This window comes from Phyllobates terribilis, unplaced genomic scaffold, assembly GCF_046119375.1.
Source record: "Phyllobates terribilis strain yellow unplaced genomic scaffold, ASM4611937v1 Scaffold_1__5_contigs__length_1240528914, whole genome shotgun sequence".
In the NCBI taxonomy this organism is placed as follows: Eukaryota; Metazoa; Chordata; class Amphibia; order Anura; family Dendrobatidae; genus Phyllobates; species Phyllobates terribilis.
In genome coordinates, this window is record NW_027362761.1 from 727,306,716 (window position 1) to 727,328,304 (window position 21,589).

General features: G+C 43.5%; 1 protein-coding gene across 1 annotated transcript in view; it reads left to right on the top strand.

Annotated features, from left to right (window-relative positions):
- SEMA6B (semaphorin 6B) overlaps positions 1 to 21,589 on the top strand; it is a 229,896-nt gene that overhangs the window by 44,284 nt on the left and 164,023 nt on the right. Inside the window, exons 4-5 of the mRNA XM_073686360.1 lie at positions 16,580 to 16,637; positions 20,763 to 20,825. Of these exons, the coding sequence (XP_073542461.1) occupies positions 16,580 to 16,637; positions 20,763 to 20,825 (121 nt within the window). The remainder of the gene's footprint in view (positions 1 to 16,579; positions 16,638 to 20,762; positions 20,826 to 21,589) is intronic.

The following is a 21,589-nucleotide window of genomic DNA, read 5'->3' on the forward strand; positions in this document are numbered from 1 at the left end:
CCCAAACACCTTAGTTTCTCACAAAGGAGCTTAAGATAGAGTGGCAGTAGGTGCAAGTTTCTCCAAGCCTGTTAGATATTAGAGGGTGAACGGCAGCACATTGGATCAGTGGTTAGCACTGAAGCCTTGCAGCGCTGGGATCCTGGGTTCAAATCCCAGCAAGGACAACATCTGCCAGGACTTTGTATGTTCTCCCCGTGTTTGCGTGTGTTTCCACCTCAGTAAAAAAGCAGCCATAGAGTGTCCGGGAACCTTCCCACACACTTTTATTAGCCAGGACTGCTTCTCGCCAGGGTTGGACGGTCCGACCAGAGAATCCTCTGGTGTGCCCTGGCTTCTACATCAGGTGAGTTCATGATAGCGCTAACTTTGCAGCTGCTATGGGGCTCTTGAGCGGGGGAGAAAGGTGAGCCCTCAGAATCAAATCCTCTGGTGGGCACAATGTTTTTCAATCTGAAACAGCTTCTCAGTTCGAGTTGTATTTCACCACAGCCATATTCTTTAGCTCGGTGAAAGGACTGGCATAGAGGGAAACCATATCTACTCCGGCTGTCATTTCTCCGTCACCAGGTTCCGCCCATTGTCACACATGACCATGCCTGGTTCAGCGGTGAGAGCCACAGATCAAGCTGCTGTGTTAAAGCTTTCAACAACTCTGCAGCGCTGGGCGGTTTGTCACCTAAGCATTAAGCATGTTATCTTCAGCACAGCCTGTTGCTGCTTGGCCAAGGCAGTGCTGCAGTGCTTTCAGCTTGTGACTGATGTGGTCATTTCGGAGATGGAGGAGGAGGTGCAGGAGCTGAACAATGTGATTACATTGAGGTTACATTGGCGACTCTGTTTTTATACTAAAGAAAGATCCTACTGTTTGTTTTTTTTACGTTATTTTTTAAGGCAAATGCATTCACCGGGAAATGTTATTTTAACATTTTACAACCTTATCAGCAATGTGGTGTGTGACACATCATCAGACACATCCTGTTTCATTGATGATGGAGGGACTCTGAAAGACACATAGAGCAGGGCCACAGTAACGAGTACGACATGTTCCCATTAGGAAGAAGAGAGTCTGCTATACAGTTATAGGGTATGCAGTGAGTCCATGGCTGACCAATTTTAGGAAAACCCCACTAAGAAATTAAAGACAAATAGAGCAGGGCCACAGTAACGACAAATTCCCATTAGAAAGGAGAGAGTCTGCTATACAGTTATAGGGTATGCAGTGAGTCCAACGGCTGACTAAATTTAGGAAAACCCCACTAAGAAATTAAAGACACATAGAGCAGGGCCACAGTAATGACAAATTCCCATTAGAAAGGAGAGAGTCTGCTATACAGTTATAAGGTATGCAGTGAGTCCAACGGCTGACCAAATTTAGGAAAAACCCCACTAAGAATTTAAAGACACATAGAGCAGGGCCACAGTAACAAGTACGACATGTTCCCATTAGAAAGGAGAGGGTCTGCTATACATTTATAGGGTATGCAGTGAGTCCAACGGCTGACCAAATTTAGGAAAAACCCCACTAACAATTTAAAGAGACATAGAGCAGGGCCACAGTAACGGCAAATTCCCATTAGAAAGGAGAGAGTCTCCCATAGTGTTGGCCTATGCAGTGAATGCAAGGGCTGCCAAAAATTTGGAGGCACTTCAATGCCACTTGGAAGAGACATGGAGGTCAGAGGGCCTCCTGAAAACAATGTTCCCATTATTAGGAAGTGGGTCTCCCATAGTGTGGGCCTATGCAGTGAATGCAAGGGTTGCCAAAAATTTGGAGGCACTCCAATGCCCCTTGGAAGAGACGTGGAGGAGAGCCTCATAAAAAAATGTTCCCATTAGAAAGGAGAGGGCCTCCTATACTTGTAATGCCCATGCACTAAGTGTATGGGCTGACAAACATTTACCCCTGGGGGGTATACATAAACATACTGTATAAAAAATTTTTTTACGAGCATCATAAACACCCTTTAAAAAAATTATGTGGGTGTTGCATCACGGACCTCAGTCACCCAGGTCATATGGTGGTGGAGGATGAGGAGAAAGAGGAGGACAAGAGCAAATAGCCAAAATCAGGAAGCGTATACCCATGTCTGGGTATGAAAAGGTGCATGGGAATACACCTCCCAAGAAAAGACACTAGATTTGAGTTTATGTTACGCTGCTATCATTCGGTGGTGTTGAGAAGTCTGGCCCAATCCAGCCCTTGTTCATTTTTTTAAGAGTCAGCCTGTCAGCATTTTCAGTTGACATGCAGATGCGCTTATCAGTTATAATTCCACCAGCGGCACTAAAAAAACCGCTCTGATAAAACGCTGGCGGCAGGGTAGGCCAGGACCTCCAAGGCTTAGAGAGACAGTTCATTCCACGTATCCAACTTGGATATCCAATAATTATAAGGCACAGAGGAATCACAGAGGACGTTGGTATGGTCGGCAAGGTACTCCCTCAGCATCTTCCCAAACTTTGCACTCCTTATGAGAGTACCCCGCGCCTCAAAGCCTGTGTCATGGGAGGGGCTGAGAAAACTCTCCCAGAACTTTGACAGTGTTCCCCTGCCTCTGCTGGTTTGAAGTTGTGTCTCTCTCGCCTGTACTCCTTGGTTGTCCAACGAAGTGTGCCCTCTGCCGCCAGCGTTTTCAGATGGGAATTTTTTTAATAGTTCCGCAACAAGGGCCTTCTGGTACAGCCCCATTTTTGTAGACCTGTCCGCCTCAGGAATAAGAAATATAAAGTTCTCCTTGTAGCATGGGTCTAGAAGTGTCACCAACCAGTAATGACTGTCACCCAAAATTTTGAGAACGCGAGGGTCATGGGAAAGGCAGCATAACATAAACTCAGCCATGCGTGCCAGACTACTAACAGGCAAGACTTCCGTGTCCTCACCAAGAGGATGACTGACCATGCTCTCCTCCTCCTCTCTGTACTCTGGCCATCCACGCTGAACAGACGGTATGACAGCTGTGCAGGTAGTACCATCTATAGTGCATGAAACTAGCTCCTGTCCTTCCTCCTCCTCTTCCTCATTGTCACCCAATCCACGTTGGGATGAGATGAGGCTGGGCTGTGTGTAATCACCCTGTATGGTTCCTTGCTCCATCTCATCGTGCTCCGTCTGCAATGCATCCTCTTTGATTGTGAGCAGAGAGTGTTTCAGAAGACAGAGAAGCGGGTTGGTGACGCTAATTATGGCGTCATCGCCACTCACCATCTTGGTGGAGTCCTCAAAGTTTTGGAGGATGGTACATATGTCTGACATCCATGTCCACTCCTGAGGTCTTATGTGTGGAGTCTAAACTGAATACCGATGGCCTTGTTGATGCTGGTACTCAACAACTGCCCTCTTCTACTCACAAATCCTTCCCAACATCTGCAGTGTAGCGTTCCAATGCGTGGGGACATCACACACCAGTCTGTGAGTCGGAAGCTGCAAACGCTGCTGAAACACGGCAAGGGCTGTGGAAGCTGTAGCTGACTTTCTAAAATGGGCACACAGGCGGCGTACTTTAACAAGCAGATCTGGCAGCTCCAGGTAGGATTTTAGAAACCGCTGAACCACAAGGTTAAGCACATGGGCCAGGGGTGGTACGTGTGTAAGCTCGCCTTGCCTCAGAGCCGCCACCAGGTTCCGGCCATTGTCACACACGACCATTCCTGGCTGTAGGTTCAGCGGTGTGAGCCACAGATCTTCCTGCTCTTTCAGAGCTGTCCACAACTCTTCAGCATTGTGCGGTTTGTCACCTAAGCATATTAGCTTCAGCACAGCCTGTTGCCGCTTGGCCGAGGCAGTGCTGCAGTGCTTCCAGCTTGTGACTGATGTGGTCATTTTGGAAATGGAGGCTGAAGAGGAGGAGGAGGCTGAGGAGGATGAGCTGCAGGAACTGTAGACCATGGGGGCAACCCTGATTGACCTAGGGCCCGCAATCCTTGGCGTCGGGAGGACGTGTTCCGTCCCAAGGTCCGACTGAGTCCCGGCTTCCACTATGTTAACCCAGTGTGCCATCAGCGAGATGTACCGTCCCTGCTCACAAGCACTTGTCCACGTGTCCGTGGTTAGGTGGACTTTCCCGGTAACTGCGTTGTTGAGGGCACGGCTAATGTTTTGGGACACGTGCTTGTGTAATGCGGGGACGGCACACCGGGAGAAATAGTGGCGACTGGGGACCGAGTATTGAGGGACGGCCACCACCATCAGGTTGCGGAATGCTTCCGTCTCCACGAGCCTAAAAGGCAACATTTCGAGCACAAGCAGTCGTAAAATGTGAGAATTTAGTAGTGTGGCCTGTGGGGCGTTGGCTGCATATTTGAGCTTGCGTTCCAAGGACTGGGGTATGGACAACTGAACGCTGCACTGGGATAAGGATATGGACGTGCTTCCTGATACTGCTACTTAAGAGTTTGCAACGACAGGTGCAGGGCAGGAGGCATCTTCGCATGAACCATGGACAGGGGATTGGCTTGCATGCACAACAGCGGAAGAAGCAATGGTGCCACCCGCAGACACTGTTCCTGGACCCTGGGGTTCGGCCCACAAAGTCAGGTGATTTGCTACCATGTGCCTGATCATGCTGGTGGTGGTCAGGCTGGTCGTTTTGCCACTCCCGCTGATGCTGGCCTGGCAGGTGGTGCAAATGGCCTTTTTGGGGTTATCGGCAGAGTCTTTAAAAGACAACCAGACTCGGGAAGACCTAACAGTTGTACTGGCAACTTCCTTCGTGTTGGTGTTACGGGGAACGGTTGCCTGCCTTCTGTCTGCAGCCACCACATTGCTTCTTCCTGCCTGTTGGGGTGCTCTGCCTCCCTATCCCTGTGTGCTGCTGTCCTCGCTCTGCATGTCCTCCTGCCAGGTTGGGTCAGTTACTATATCATCCATCACCTCGTCTTCCACTTCCGCACCCTGGTCCTCCTCCTGACTTTCTGGCAATTGTGTCTCATCATCGTCCACCTCTTGTGACACTTTCCCGCCGTCGCCTTCGTGTGACCGTGGCTGCTCAAATATTTTGGCATCGCTACATGCGATCTCCTCTTGCCCCGCTTCAAGTGGACCGGGCGAGAGGCCCGAATCTATAAATGGAAAAGTGGACAGCTCTTCAGAGTGTCCAAGTGTGGGATCAGTTGTCTCCGGGCACTCGGAATGGTGGGAGGAAGGAGGATCAGGGTGAGGAATATGCGGTCCAGACTCACGGCTACTGAGACTTGACCGTGTGGAAGACAGGGTGGCGGTGGTGGTGGTGGGGCTAAGTGAGTGGAAGCATTATCCACTATCCAACCAACAACCTTTTGACACTGCTCTGGGTACAATATTGGTGTGCTGCTGTCCGCTAGTAATTGGGACAGGAAGGTTGGGCGAGAAGATGTGGTTGTTTGTTGTGGCACAATTTCAGCTTGCCCACGGCCTTGTCCTCGGCCTCTGCATGCACCATCACCATCACGTCCAGTTCCCCGTCCCTTGCCACGTGCCTTGCCCATTTTAAATGGAGGACAGTATCTTCCACGCTCACTACAAATGACAGAGTTTGGAGCGAACTTATATGTGATCCGTGTGACGGAGAAAACAGAGTTTTAAATACCTGGCCTGTAGGTAACTAGTTTGAACAGCAAACTGGTGTGAATTGCTTCACTGACACACTGAAAGAAATTTTTAATGGAGGCCCGAAATGGCAGTATTTTCTGACAACGTATATGTGATCCGTGTGACAGAGAAAGCAGAGTTTTAAATACCTGGCCTGTAGGTAACTAGTTTGAACAGCAAACTCGTGTGAATTGCTTCACTGACACAATAAAGGAAATTTTTAATGGAGGCCAGAAATGGCAGTATTTTCTGACAACGTATATGTGATCCGTGTGATGGAGAAAAGAGAGTTTTAAATACCTGGCCTGTAGTTAACTAGTTTGAACAGCAAACCGGTGTCAAAAACTTCGCTGACACAGTGAAAAAAAATTGGAATGAAGGTCAAAAATGGCAGTATTTTCTGAAAACATATATGTGATCCGTGTGATGGAGAAAACAAAGTTTTAAATAGCTGGATTTCTAGCGCTGTAATATGGAAAGGACCTGGCTGTATTCTGCAGTGCCAACAAGTAAATGACGCAGAACAACGGTGTTCTCTGGATTTCTTTTTAAGCAAATAATGAGGATTAAGATCCAAAAAAAGTATTCCTGGCCCCTGAGACCTGGGCCTTTGTATAGAAATATCTAACAGCAGCAGAAGGCAGAACTGGAATGGAGTCTCTTGTGCTATATGAACTGCAGTCTGCTATATACACTGCCTGCCTATATACCCTGCCTGCTTGATATCTCTGCAGATGGATTAGTCCTCAGAAGGACTGTTTGTTAAGATGGATATGTGTAATATACGGTTTTTCTCCCTACACTACCTAACACACAAGCAAATCTCTTCCTGACGCAGCAGCACCTCTCCCTACTCTGCCTGATTCTGGAGTGACTGTGACGAGCACTGCGGCGCCAGGTCTGATGTAGACCTGATGACGCTGTGCGGCCATCCAATCACTGTAATACCACAACCACCATGGCTGTGGCATTACAATGAGTGGCAGGCAATCCCTGCATGTTGATTGGCGCTATAAAGAGTGCCAAACATTCAGGGAGGGGACCCGAGCTCCCGCCGAGCAACCCCGAAAATACTCGCCTGCCTAGCATCTCGAGCAGTGAGATGCTCGGGCGAGCACCGAGCAGTAGCGAGCATGCTCGCTCATCACTAAATACACAAGCAAATCTCTCCCTGACGCAGCAGCACCTCTCCCTACTCTGCCTGATTCCGGAGTGACTGTGACGAGCACAGTGGATCCAGGTGTGATATAGACCTGATGACGCTGTGCGGCCATCCAATCACTGTAATGCCACAACCACCATGGCTGCGGCATTACAATGAGTGGCAGGCAATCCCTGCATGTTGATTGGCGCTCTAAAGAGCGCCAAACATGCAGGGAGGGGACCCGAGCTCCCGCCGAGCATCTCGAGCAGTGAGATGCTCGGGCGAGCACCGAGCAGTAGCGAGCATGCTCGCTCATCACTAGTAACAAAACATAAAAAAACCTAAATAACTGTGGTATCTCTGAAATTATAATTATCCCAAAAACAAAATTGCCCTACTGTGCGCCCAAGAGAGCAGATGCCAACCACATATGGGGTGTCACGATGTTTGGGAAAAATTGCATAAAAAATATTTGGTTGTATTTTTTTTATTATGCCTTGTAAAAATTAAAAATATTAGGTTAAAGCAACATTTTAGTTGAAAGAATGTAATTTTTCATTTTTCAATCCAATGTGAGGCACCAGAAGGGTTAACAAACTCCCTGAACACTGTTTTGAATATTTTAAGGGGTACAGTTTTTAAAATGGTATCACTATTGGGGGTTTCCTGAAAGTCACTTCAAAATTCAAAGGTCAATAAAAAATAGACTTTGCAAATTTAGTTAAAAAAAAATGAAAAATTGCTGCTAAACATTTAACACTATTAACATCCTAAAACTTAAAAGGATTTTTGAAAAATAATGCCAACGAGAAGTAGACTTATGCAAATGCTAATTATTAACTATTTTCTGTAGTTTGCGTTATAAGAGCATAAAAATTTAAAATTTGAAAATTACAATTTTTTGTGTCAAATTTCTGATATTTTCATAAATAAGCTCAAATCTTATCAACCTAAATTTACCACTTCTATGAAATACAAAGTGTCACAAAAAATGTATTATGACTTAAACTGCAAATTTTTCAAAATTATAGTAAATTTCAGGGTTTATGTTAATAAATTCAAAACATATCAATCTAAATTTAATATTACAGTAAAGTACAATGTGTCATGAAAAAAACAAAACAAAACAATCTTAGACCCACTGGGACTTGGCATTCAAAAGTTATTGCTATTTAAAGTGACACATTCCAGATGTGAATTTTCCGGAGTAAAACCAGATGTTTGGTCTTTCCAGTTCTGATGACTTTATAAGGATATATAAAATGTAGATATTGGCCTAGGTAGTTTGTATGGGCTCTGCACATGTTACACTTTTAATTTAATCCCTTTCTGACGTTGTACGTAATAATATGTCCCTGTGCCCTGGGCCTTATGGATCAGGTATGTATTATTACGACATCGCGCCCGCTGTGATCGCAGCATTTAGCGAGTGAGCAGAGGGACAGCAACCCGTCTGACAGCACAGGGTCCCGATCTTTGCCATGGTGACCCGATGTCGTCGTGATGACATCCGGGTCACCAGGCCCTAGCAAGCTAGTTTGATCAAAGTAACTTGTGTCTGCAGGGAAGACAGGTTTCAAGGTATAGCAGGTTTCCCCCCCATATGGGGTATCGGCATATTCAGAAGAAATTGCACAACAGTTTTTGCGGCCCATTTTCTCCTCTTACCCTTGTGAAAATTTGGGGCTAAAAGATAATTTTTGTGGAAAAAGTTAGATTTTTTTTTATTTTCACGGCTCCACGTTATAAACTTCTGTTCAAGGTGCTCGCCACACATCTAGATAAGTTCTTTGAGGGGTCTTGTTGCCAAATTGGGTCGCTTGTGGGGGGTTTCCACTGTTTAGGCACATCAGGGTCTCTCCAAACACGACATGGCGTCTGCTAATTATTCAGGCAAATTTTACATTCAAAAAGTCAAATGGCGCTCCTTCCCTTCTGAGCCCTGCCGTGTGCCCAAACAGTGGTTTCCCCCCACACATGGGGTATCAGCATGCTCAGGAGAAATTGCACAACAATATTTTGGGTCCATTTTTTCCTGTTACTCTTGCAAAAATAAAAAAAATTCTAAAGTAACATTTTTGTGAAAAAAAGTTAAATGTGCATTGTTTTCTTCCACATTCCAAAAATTCCTGTGAAGCACCTGAAGGGTTAATAAAGTTCTTGAATGTGGTTTTGAGCACTTTGAGGGGTGCAGTTTTTAGAATGTTGTCACTTTTAGGTATTTTCTGTCATAATGCCCCTGACATTGACTGACAGCAAGCTCTTTATTAGGGCCGACTGTCAGTCAGTGCAGGGGTGCGGTTACAGCTGCTGCGCTCTGTACACAGAGTGATGACTGAACCCGCACAGGCGCCGTCCCTGTGACTGAAATCTGATTTCTGACGGGAGGAATAAAGTTAATTTTCCCCTGCCAGCGCGGGTCTAAGTGCGAACGTCGGGCAGATTCACAATGCTATTAACCTGCAAAATAACCCCATGTCTGCAGGTTAATAGCATTTTGTAAGGTGACAGTTTCACTTTAAATGGGTTGTCCACTACTAGGGCAACCCCTTCTTGACCTGAATGTTTGGCACCGATAAAATAAAGACACTTATACTTAACTTTCATGACAAACATTCAGATTGAGAAGGGATTGTCCTAGTAGTACCCATTCACCACAGAATACAATACAAACTCATCTCTCTCACTCACAAAGCTCTCCACATTTCTGCACCGCACTATATCTCATCCCTCATTTCTATCTATCGCCCTCCGTTCTGCAACTGATCTAAGACTGACATCCTCCTTAATCCAAACCTCACACCTCTGTCTCCAAGACTTCTCTCATGCCACGCCAGTTTTCTGGAATGCACTGCCCCAAATGATATCTAGCCCCCATGTCTTCAAACGTGCTTTAAAAACACATCTGTTTAGACAAGCCTACCACCTCAACTCACCAACCTAACTCTCCCCTAAATATTAATCTTAATCTGCCCCTGAGTATTCATCTGTCTCCACACCCTCCATGCACCAAATACCACACGGTAACTGCCCTTAGACAGATACTGGCTGATGACAATGTTCTTCCTATTGTGTCCCCTCCATTTCCATATTGATTGTAAGCTTGTGAGCTGGGCCCTCACTCCTCCTGTAACTGTTCAAATGTGATTCATTGTATTGTTTATATTGTCTGTAACTGTCCCTACTTAATTGTAAAGTGCTGCGGAATATGTTGGCGCTATATAAATAAAAATTATTATTATAGTAGTGGACCACCCCTTTAACACCTAATAGGCCAGGGACCTACTATTAGGCTGTGTGCCCACGATGAGCTTTTCAAGCGTTTACGCTGCGGAATTTCCGCAGCGTAAACGCTTGGGAAACGCTTGGTAAACCTTCCCCCATGGTCTCCAATGCAATTACGCACTTTAAATGCCCATGCTGCGTATTTTTCCGCAGCGTTTATGCTGCGCTCAAAAATACGCAGCATGTCCATTACACGCAGCGTAATCGCCGCCATTGACTTGCGCCAATTCCGCAAGACTGCATCTGTACTTGCGTAATTGGCGCGTTCTAATGTGCGGATGGTACCCGGGTGTAGAGGAGAGGAGACTCTCATCCAGACCTGGGTACCATAGAATCTGTGAAAAAAAGAATTTAAAATAAAAAAAAAAAAGATTATACTCACCTTCCGATGTCCTCCCGGTGTTTTGTCCACGCCTTCCGGTCTCTTGCTATGACCTTGCAACAGCTGAAGATGATTTTAAAAGGGCACTATAAAGAAGAGAGTACTTCAGATTTGTTCCACCGACTCATTAACCTCTCACAGAAAAATAATGAATCACCCCAAAGTTTCTTGTTCAGAACAATTAAACTGAAGGATAGACTGTTGTTTGCATCCAGAGATGTAGAAGCGGAAGAGAAGTTTGATGCTGGACTAGTCCAGAAGAAGTTCTTGAGATCATTGGGAATGGGATTAATCAGCAAAGATATCAAGTTGCAGCTGAAATAGTACCTAGAAGATCCTGGCATTTTGGATGAAGTCCAAATTGAAAAAATTAATGAGGCCACTAGTTTGGAGTCAGAGACTGAACAGAAGTTAAAGAAAGGCTCTGCTCCTAAAATCACCAAAATGAGTCAGCTGAAGTTGGAAAGCTGAAGGTGGCCAGTCTGAAGATCATCATAGAGACCCTCCAGTGCCACCTCCGAGAGGCAATATTAAATCACCAAAAAAAGAGAGGACCGCCAGCGCTGACTGGGAGGAAGTAATAGGAGAACTGCGAGCCGAGTTGATTGAGGTGAAAAAGTTGATTCATTTCAGGCCAGAACCGGTATCCCTCAGACCCACGAGTGGGTTCCAAAACAGAAGATACCCGGCTTGTGAAGCGTGCCGTTCATCAAATCAGAGTATGGTGTGTGTCCACTGTCTAAGATGTGGTGAGGAAGGACATTATGCCAAGGAATGCCAATGGTCACGGTATTTTGGGTTAAAAGAGAGGAGGTTACCAATGTGGGGTGACTGGTAACCGTGACACTTAGGAGGCCCCAGAAGCAAATCCAAATCTCACCAAACCCCAGAACGGCGCATGAGGTAAAACGGCTGCATCAGTACTATCCCCAAGTGTGTTCCCGTCTACAACAGCTGCAAGGGAGACAGGGGCATCAGTTACTTAATGCCCAGTGCGGAGGTCAAACGATGTACTCCTGGGAGGAGGATTCCTTGGTCAGTAAAGATAGCCTCATCAGCCTAATCGGTGAAAGGTGCTTTATACAGTGCCAGCTAGATGGACTCCTAGTAAAAGCACTGTGGGACACAGGAGCCCAAGCGATCCTTTTAAATGAAGAATGGAGAAGGCGCTACCTGCCACACACTTGCCTTCGGTCACTAAAATAAGTCTTGGGACCAGTGGAACTCCACGGCAAAGCAGACCGAAATCCCTTTCACAGGCTGGGTGGAAGTGACTTTCCAACTCAGGGCCTCAAAGAACAGCAACATCATCGAGCTTTTGGTACCTTTTCCTGTGACCAGTGATCAGAGCGTGGCAGAGGATCCTATCCTGGGTTATAATGTAATCAGTGAGGTCATCACGAAACACAAGGCAGGGGTGCTGGTGGTGCAAGCAAGTAGACCCTTGACAGCATTCATCACACCATGGGGATTATATGAGTGGATCTGCATACCGTTTGGGCTCAGTTCAGCTCCAGCAGAATTCCAGAGGAGCATGTAGACATGTTTAGAAGGATTGAGGGACGATATCTGCCAGTCGTACTTGGATGACAATGTGGTACACAGCAATACCTTCCGGGAGCATGTTGAACACGTGAGGACCGTATTTCAACGGTATCAACAACACGGAGTTAAGTTGACCCCAAAGAAGTGTGAACTGTTCAAAAAACAAGTCCGATTTCTAGGGAAAATTGTGTCTGGAGAAGGATATACTATGGACCCAGCAGAAATCGCTCCGGTACTGGCCTTAAAAGACAAGCGGCCCTCTACCGTCAGGGAGATGAGGCAGATATTATGATTCCACTTCTACTATCGTACTTACGTTCGGAACTTCTCCAGGATTGCTGCCCCACTATACCTCCTCTTGAGGGGGACGACAGAGACAACAACACTCACGGAGAAAAAGAAGAACGCGGGTAGGACGGGTTTAAAAGAAACCACGCCGTTTCGTCCCAACAGCCCATTCTCTGGACAGCAGACCACCAGGAGGTATTGGAAGAACTAGTAGAACATTTGTTCTTCATTGTGACGCTTCTCAAGTTGGACTGGAAGCTGCCCTGTATCAGATGGAAAAATGAGAGTCATCGGTTACGGTTCTAGAACGTTGACAGATGCCCAGAAGAATTACCATCTACATTACGGAAAATTGGAGTTCCTGGCTTTCAAATGGGCTATCTGTGAACGATTTAGAGATTATCTCTACTACAGCAAAGAGTTTGAGGTATACTCTGACAACAACCCTTTGACCTATGTCCTTACTACATCCAAACTGAATGCAACGAGTCAGAGATGGGTCGCTGAACTAGCTGACTTCAATTTCAGCATCAAGTACAGGCCAGGAAAATGCAATGCGTATGACGTATGAGACACTTGGTGAACCGAGTCAAGTGCCAAGGATTGTCGACTGGAAACAGGTATCTCTGCCCTCGGACCAGGTAAGCCCACTTGAGTGGTATTCACCACCGAGAGTCAGTATGGAAGATGTTGCCTGGTGGAAAGGCTTGTTTTCATGCTTTGATTTTCCTTACAAGACTTTGTAGAAACAAAGAACTGTTAAAGCATAGAGAGAGAGAGCTGGTTGAAGACGTACGAAAAGCTCCAGCTGAAGAGATGCTTATTGTTTTAATTGTGTTAATTGTTTATTTATTACAGGCATCCTACAAGAAAAAGGTCGTAAGATTAGGTTGTTATCAATGTTTATGAAGGTTATACCAATTTGACAATGCCAATTTGTATATAAAGTTGTCCCACTTTCACCACTGTCTCAGAATTGGTCAGATTGACCAATTAAGACGAATGTCGAGGACGACATTCAAAAAGGAGGGAAGAGTGTGACATGCTGAAGTAGTGCTGTTGCTTTAAAAGCATTCAGCAACTATTAGAAGTAACACAAGCACAGGAGACAGAAAGTGTTTTTCCCCCTGAAGCATCCAGCAACTAGAGGGGTTAACACAGTCACAGGAGAAGGGGAGTGTTTTAGCAGAGCCCCAGGGGGATTGTGGGGAAGTTGTTTATGGTCTGGCCGAAGCCAAAGAGAAAGGTGTCTTATGATCGGTATCTCACAGAAGGCAAGGGAACAGAATTCAGGTCAGGAGGGAAGCTAAACAAAGGTTAATTAGACTCCTTGAGCTAACAGTGTGGAGTATTATCAGCCAGAAAGATAAGTACTGGCAGGAAGAATGTCAAAGAGATCATCTCCCTCATCACACCCTTCACCGTCTCCATCTCCATGCAGGATAAAGAATGCTATCTACTATTGAGTCCTTGTGAAGGAAAAGCCTGTGGTTGTGTACGCATAGAAGTGTGCTGTACTGTGCTACCGGATAATAGACTGTGTACTGCTGTGCTGCAAAGGAGACTGTCCTGTTATTACTGGAGCCTGTTGCTCAAAGAAACACTAGCATTGCACTGGCCGTTCCTCATTAAATGTTACTGTTCTACCGTTTATGAAGACTCTTGTCAGATGTGTCTGGTCAGCAATTGAATCTATCGTGTGCCTGAGAGAAGCTGCAGCCTATGGTCCCCTTGAGTAATGGTTCCCCCAGAATTCCAACGAATTCATATTACCGGTCTCGCCCCTATCTCAACTTAGGCGGCGTGGGTGTAACATAAGGTTAGGGTTGTGCTAGGGTTTAGGTTTGTGCTAGGGTTAGGGTTGGGCTAGGGTTAGGGTTGGGCTAGGGTTAGGGTTGGGGTTAGGGTTGGGGTTGGGATTTTTTTCAAAAGTAAAGAAAAAAAAATGACGACGATATGGCGACTAGTGTTGAGCGCAAGTTCTCGCTACTTGAGTTTGCATCGGGTGCTCGGGTATGCATCGAGAATCGCAGGTGCTCGAGTGACATACTTGAGTCTCCACCCCATATGTTTTGCAGCTGTTATACAGACAAAAAAAACTCTCGGTGATTGCCTGCCATGCATGAGCGATCCCCGCATGTTTTTCTTTTGGGTGTCTAACAACCGTGAAACATGCGGGACTCGGGTATGCCACTTGAGCACCCGCGATACTTGGTGCATACCCGAGTATCCAATGCAAACTCAAGTAGCGAGCACTTGCGCTCAAGACTAATGACAACTTATTCCATATAATGACCTAATGTTATCAAATTCTGTGTCGTACCTCTGGGTTCAAAATGTTCACTATACCCCTTGATAAAATCCTTAAGGAGTGTAGTTTCCAAAACGGTGTCACTTGTGGGGGGTTTCCACTGTTTAGGCACATCAGGGGCTCTCCAAACGCAGCATGGCGTCCGCTAATCAAGCAAATTTTACATTCAAAAGGTCAAATGGTACCCCTTCCCTTCCGAACCCTGCCGCGCGCCCAAACAGTGGTTTTTCCCCACATATGGGGTATCAGCTTACTCAGAGAAATTGCACAACAAATTGCATGGTGCAATTTCTCCTGTTACCCTTATGAAAATGCAAAACTGGGGGCTGAAAAACATTTTTGTGGGAAAAATGTGAAAATTTTATTTTTATGGCTCAATGTTCTAAACTTCTGTGAAGCACCTGGGGGTTGAAGATGCTCACCATACAACTAGATAAGTTCTCTGAGGGGTCTAGTTTCCAAAATGGTGTCACTTGTGGGGGGATTCCACTGTTCAGGCACATCATCGGCTCCCCAAACGCAACATGGCATCCTCTAATTATTTAAGCAAATTTTACATTCAAAAAGTCAAATGGCGCTCCTTCCCTTCCGAGCCCTGCTGTGTGCCCAAACAGCGGTTTTCCCCCACATATGGGGTATCGGTGTGCTCAGGAGGAATTGCACAACAAATTTTGGGGTCCTTTTATCCTGATACCCCTGCGAAAATAAAAAAATTGGGGTCTAAAGTAGCATTTTTGTGAAAAAAAGTTATTAAATGTTAATTTTTTTCTTCCACATTCCAAAAATTCCTGTGAAGCACCTGAAGGGTTAATAAACTTCTTATATGTGGTTTTGAGCACCTTGAGGGGTGCAGTTTTTAGAATGGTGTCACTTTTGGGTATTTTCTGTCATATAGACCCCTCAAAGTCACTTCAAATGTGATGTGGTCCCAAAAAAAATGGTTTTGTACATTTTATTACAAAAATGGGAAATCGCTGGTCAACTTTTAACCCTTATAACTTCCTAACAAAAAAAAAATGTTGGTTTCAAAATTGTGCTGATGTAAAGTAGACATGTGGGAAATGTTATTTATTAACTATTTTGTGTGACATATCTCTTAAGGGCATGAAAATTAAAATTTTGAAAATTGCAAAATTTTCAAAATTTTCGCCAAATTTCAGATTTTTTCACAAATAAACACAAGACATATCAAAGAAATTTTACCACAATCATGAAGTACAATATGTCCTGAAAAACAGTCTCAGAATCAGCGGGATCCATTGAAGCGTTCCAGAGTAATTACTTCATAAAATGACAGTGGTCAGAATTGTAAAAATTGGCCTGGTCATTAACGTGCAAACCACCTTCGGGAGTAAAGGGGTTAAGAAAATATATAGGTATGGGATTTTAATATAACATTTTTTTAATTTATCATTTATATTTTTTTTGTACATGTAAAAATTCAGAAATCTTTCCTGGGGTAAAATGTTAAAATAACCCTGGCAGCAAAAGGGTTAAAAGGGAATCTGTCATCAGATTTATGCTTCTCAATATGGGGAAAGCATAAAATAGAGACGGAGACCCAGATTCCTGCCGTGTGTCACTTACTGGGCTTCTTGCTGTAGTTTTGATAATTTCACTGTTTTATCTGCTAGACTTCTGTGATAAACTCTGTCTAGTCCTGCCCACAGCTTTCTACCTGCAATGTGTATAAGACGAAGGCTGGCAATTTATGGGTGTTGTGGGGGTTGGCTGGGAATAGCTGGAGCTCATAGATATTGAGAATACACAGGAGAAACTTATCATTGAGAAGACTAGAAGAACTGCAGTAGATCAGTGTTTTATCAAAACTACAACAAGAAACCCAGTAAGTGACCCACTATGGGAATCAGGGTACTGTCCCCCTACTTTATGCTGCTGTCTCATGGGGCAGCACTATGCTGGTGACAGATTCTTGTTAAGCGTCCTATAAATGGCTGCTAATATTGTTGCTACAGATGATAGTTAATGTTGTTTGCTTGATAAAGGAACCGTATTCAGATAAACACTTGTCAATACAGCTGTTTCTTTTTGCAGGGATGCTCTCTATCAAATGTTGCTGGACTCCAACACTTTAGATTTGAAGTACCAAAAAGTGAGTAAAGAACTCCACAATTACACTTACTACACTCTGTCACATAATAAATATTCATGTTCTGTTCCCTTCAAATATTTTCAGTTTCTTTAGCGGGGTCATAAGTCATAGACATTAGAGATCAGGCAGCAAAATTCAAATTCCCCTGTTCACTCCTTTTTTTCCCTGGAAATTCGATTTGCGGAGAATGTCCTTTATTATGCTCTGGGGTCTCTCCTAACCCCAAATCACAATAAACATAACATGTAAAAAATAAAGGAAATCGTTATACTCACCCTCCACTCACCTCTCCGGCCCCTCCACTCGCGTTGGAATTTTTGGTCCTCGTGCACTGTGCCGTACTTCCGAGTGACATGGTGCCAGTAAGGGTTCTACACAAGTACCCGCGAGGTCAAAGGCCGCCATTTTGCTGAATCCGTGCAGAAACTAATGACAAAAAATCCCCATTTTGGCAAATGCGGATTTTTGTAGAATTTAATTAGAATTCAATTCCACTCAAATTTATTTGGCCATCTCTAATAGACATATTTTGTTATATCGAAAATAATCATCTTTAATATACACTGTTTATTTTCACTTTCTGACTGCTTATTTCCCAACCTTTTAATGCTACTTCTTAGCTGGGGCTTAAAGGGGTTTTCCTGGAAAAACCAAAGAAAATTAATTCCTAAATACGTTTAATTAGCAAATCACAATTGTTTCATCTAGGGAGGTTTATCACTATAGAATTGAATTGGAAGCTGTCCTAAAATTTTAGGACATGTGCTACTGAGCATGTGCAGTAGGACGCTCCTCCGCTTTGACTTGGAGATACCTATACCATGTACTGTCATTCAGAAAGAGAGTGTTGGGCGATGGTGTGAGTGACCTCTTTTTACCTCAGCACCGCTGGTATCTCCAGTATTATATCAGAAAGACAGGGTGAACAGCAGTGTGAGCGGACTCTTCTTACCTCAGCACCGCTGGTATCTCTAGTATTAGATCAGAAAGACAGGGTGGACAGCAGTGTGAGCAGCCTCTTCTTACCTCAGCACCACTGGTATCTCCAGTATTAGATCAGATGGACAGGGTGGACAGCAGTGTGAGCAGCCTCTTCTTACCTCAGCACCACTGGTATCTCCAGTATTAGATCAGATGGACAGGGTGGACAGCAGTGTGAGCAGCCTCTTCTTACCTCAGCACCACTGGTATCTCCAGTATTAGATCAGATGGACAGGGTGGACAGCAGTCTGAGCAGCCTCTTCTTACCTCAGCACCACTGGTATCTCCAGTATTAGATCAGATGGACAGGGTGGACAGCAGTCTGAGCAGCCTCTTCTTACCTCAGCACCATTGTATCTCCAGTATTAGATCAGATAGACAGGGTCGACAGCAGTGTGAGCAGCCTCTTCTTACCTCAGCACCGCTGGTATCTCCAGTATTAGATCAGGTAGCCAGGGTAATGTAGTAATTTATGTATAATGACATTTCCCTTAGTTATATGGTTTTTTTTCTATTCCCAGGGTACCCCTTTAAGTTTAAAATGAGTTACACACAAGATGCTACTTCCAGAATTTGATGATGATAAATCGTTTTTACAAAATTTGTAATCTTTGTTGTAATTTATAATTGTTGTATACTTTTGTTCACTTACTATTTTTGTTTAACACTGCATTATTTTTCAGGTTATACCAAAGAGGCCTTATTCTATTGGACTTTCATTTGTATTTGAGGTTATATGTGGTTATCCCTGTGGTATGGCCATTAAAATGTACTTAGATCTTTTTTATACACTTCTTTATTTTATTTTCCAAATTGAAAATACTTTATAGGCTATTATCTTTATATTACATTTTCAGGTTTTTTGATTTTCAGGATCTATCACCCATATTTCTCTCCCTTGTAAAATGAGAGGTGAGATCATCTGACCCCAGATTTCTACATAGGCTATAAAGTTAGATATCTCCCTTTTGCTTTTCTGAGCTGCTCTATATAGATTTTCAATGAGACTGGGTACATTGGAGGATTTTTGGCAAAACTTTAAAGAGTTTTTTTTAGCTTTTTTTTTAAAACCTTTGCACGTTCCACTAAACTGACCCCAAATAGTAGCAAAAATTTGAGAACTACATAAAATTACTCTGGAGTATATTAAGTGAGGTAGACTGAGGAACATTTGTGTAAAAATGTAGCAACTTTTTAAAAAGTCACAATTTATAAAATCGGTTGAAAACATTTGGAAACCCCAAATCCTTCCCACAATAATAATCAATAAATAATGAATTGGATCCACAGTGATTAATTTTTAACTATCTTTGCATCTGTGTCTAATGTTTCTTTAGTGTTGAGTGTTGATGTTGAGTTCATGATATACAGTACATGCTTCCATTCAATATAGATTTCTTTTATTCTGTAGAAATCTAATGTTGATGAGAAACCTGATAAATCTTTTAACTCATACACAGGGTACTTCTCCACTTCTCAAAACCTTGTTCACAATAGAGAAATATTTACTAAGTAAAGCATAAGAACATTTTTTTCCAATAAAATATGAGCTGCTTTTATTGTGAATGTTGTTATATTGTTACATTCTTTCTCCCTGGGTCCCTAATGTGGATATGGTGCATCATTTCTAAAAATGCAGTCCGAGTGTCTGAGCGTAGAAGCCGCTGCTTCTTTTCTCTAAGGCTCCTTTTAGACATCTGTTTTTGTTTGTTTTGTATTTTAGCATAGGAGAAAAAAAAATTATCTTTTGGATCATCTGTTGGATATGATTTTCATCTATTTTTGATCTATGTGTCGCTTTTTATCATGAGCGTGGCATTTTTTTTTCTCCTTTGCAAAAAATAAGTTTCCAAGCTCCTCCTACCCATTAAACAGTAACAAATGGACAGCACCCTGTTGACTTGGATGGCAGCTGAGCGCCATCCATTTTTTGGATGAACCTGTTCACTTGAATGGGTGAGTTCACGCTGCAAATCGGATCAAAAATGGACATATTTTCATTTTATTTTTTGCAGACAATTAGTCTGCAAAGAACAAACATGTGAAGATACCAATAGACGATAATGGGTACGTGTTCAAGTACATGTTCTATCCGTGAAAAACTGGGATGAATACATACATGGAAAAGCAGACGTGTGAATGGAGTCTTACCTGTTTTCCTAACAACTCCTGGTCAAAGTCAGTCGACATGGACCATAATCTAAATTTACCCTGATTGCTCTTTTATTTGGGTCAGGAAAAAATGATGTGGAAAATTTGTACTTGAGGGGCTTTTGCTTCTGCCTCTTGATATGTGAACTTATTGCTTTTGTTTTCTGCCTCATTCACACATCAGTTTTTTTCACGTACGAGAAAAACTGACCATCAAGGATTTCAGGCCAGTTTTCTCATTCATGGAAAAAAAAATAGTTTCTCCACCTTCTCCTATCTAATAGTCCATGAAAGTCGGAACACACTCGGATGGCATCTGAGTGCTGTCCCATTTTTTTCACGGACCCATAGGCATGCATTGCTGATTTTGATTTGACATTCGGATCAAAATCTGAAATATCTCCTCAATTTTGCGTGGACTGCTTAGTCTACTGAAAATCAAGGACATGTGAACTACCCCATGGACTATCATAGGTACGAGTGCTACCCGTGTTATTAAGGATTTTTCTTTCTACTTCACATCCCCATAGGAGCAGAATATGTAATATATCCCCTTATATCTGTAATTAGCATGGTATAAAATGACCACACAATACATAAAGGTAGATTCATTAAGACTGGTGTAGCACTCGCCGGTCTTAATGAAGCGCTCGCTGGAGAACACTAACCTGATGAATTAATGAATAGAGCCAGCACGCGCCGTCACCAAAAATGTACGCCAGCCGGGGGGCTGCCAAACATTTGTGGAGTAAGTTATGCCACTTTAGTGGCGCAACTTATACTGAATTTCATGGGCGGATGTGACCATGCCCCATCACGCCCATGGCACAACTATATTGGTATAGCTGGCTGGGACTGGAGTGTGATCAGCAAAAATTGCAATATTTTTCTGCTTATCCTACATATAAAATGCCTCTGTCTCTGAGATGTTAGCAGTCATCTATAATATTATCATGAGTCTGATTGTGTTGTTGCTCTTTGATCTATACACAGAAATTCATCTGGAAATCCAATCATCAAGACATACATGTGTGCCGAATGAAAGGAAAGCAAGAGGTAGGAAAATGTCGATTCTGTGTATTCACATAGACATTGTGGGATGTACAGGCCAAATACCAAATACTTACACTGCCTTGTAGCATGCTATTTAGCAAGCTGGGCTTTAACCCCTTCATGAGCAGGTGAATTTTCGATTTTGTGCTTCTGGTTTTTCCTTCTCAAATTTGGTTTATGTCTCCATTTTTCAAGACACATAATGTTTTCATTTTGACATCAGCGGAGCCTTGTGTGGGCTTGTTTTTTTGTTAATACAATTGTTAGGTAGATAATTGCTTATTATTGCATTAATATAATTGTTAGAATTGTTAATTAGGTAATTGCATATTATTACATTTTTTGATGGGCTTTCAGTGACTGAATGAACAAAGTTCTGGTGTTTCAGTTATTTTTTCACTGTATGCATTTCGTCATATGAGTTAATTCATTTTATATTTTGATGGCTTGGACTTTTATGGACGCAGTGGTACCAATATATTTATTTTTAATGGGAGAATAATTTAATAATTTTTTAAAAACATTTTTATTTTTGCTCTATCTTTTTTGGCCCCTTTGGGGGACTTGAACCTGTGCTCATTCTAAATACTGCAGTACAGCGGTATTGAAGTATATAGACAAAGCGATGGTCTCCCATGAAGTCAGACCACAGGAGCGCCACCATGACAGGCATGGGGGTCTTCAGAAACTAGTTGTGACCACATCTCTGCCCTCCACTAGGTGATTCATAGTCATTGCTGCTGCAGAATGTCTATCACCTAACAAGT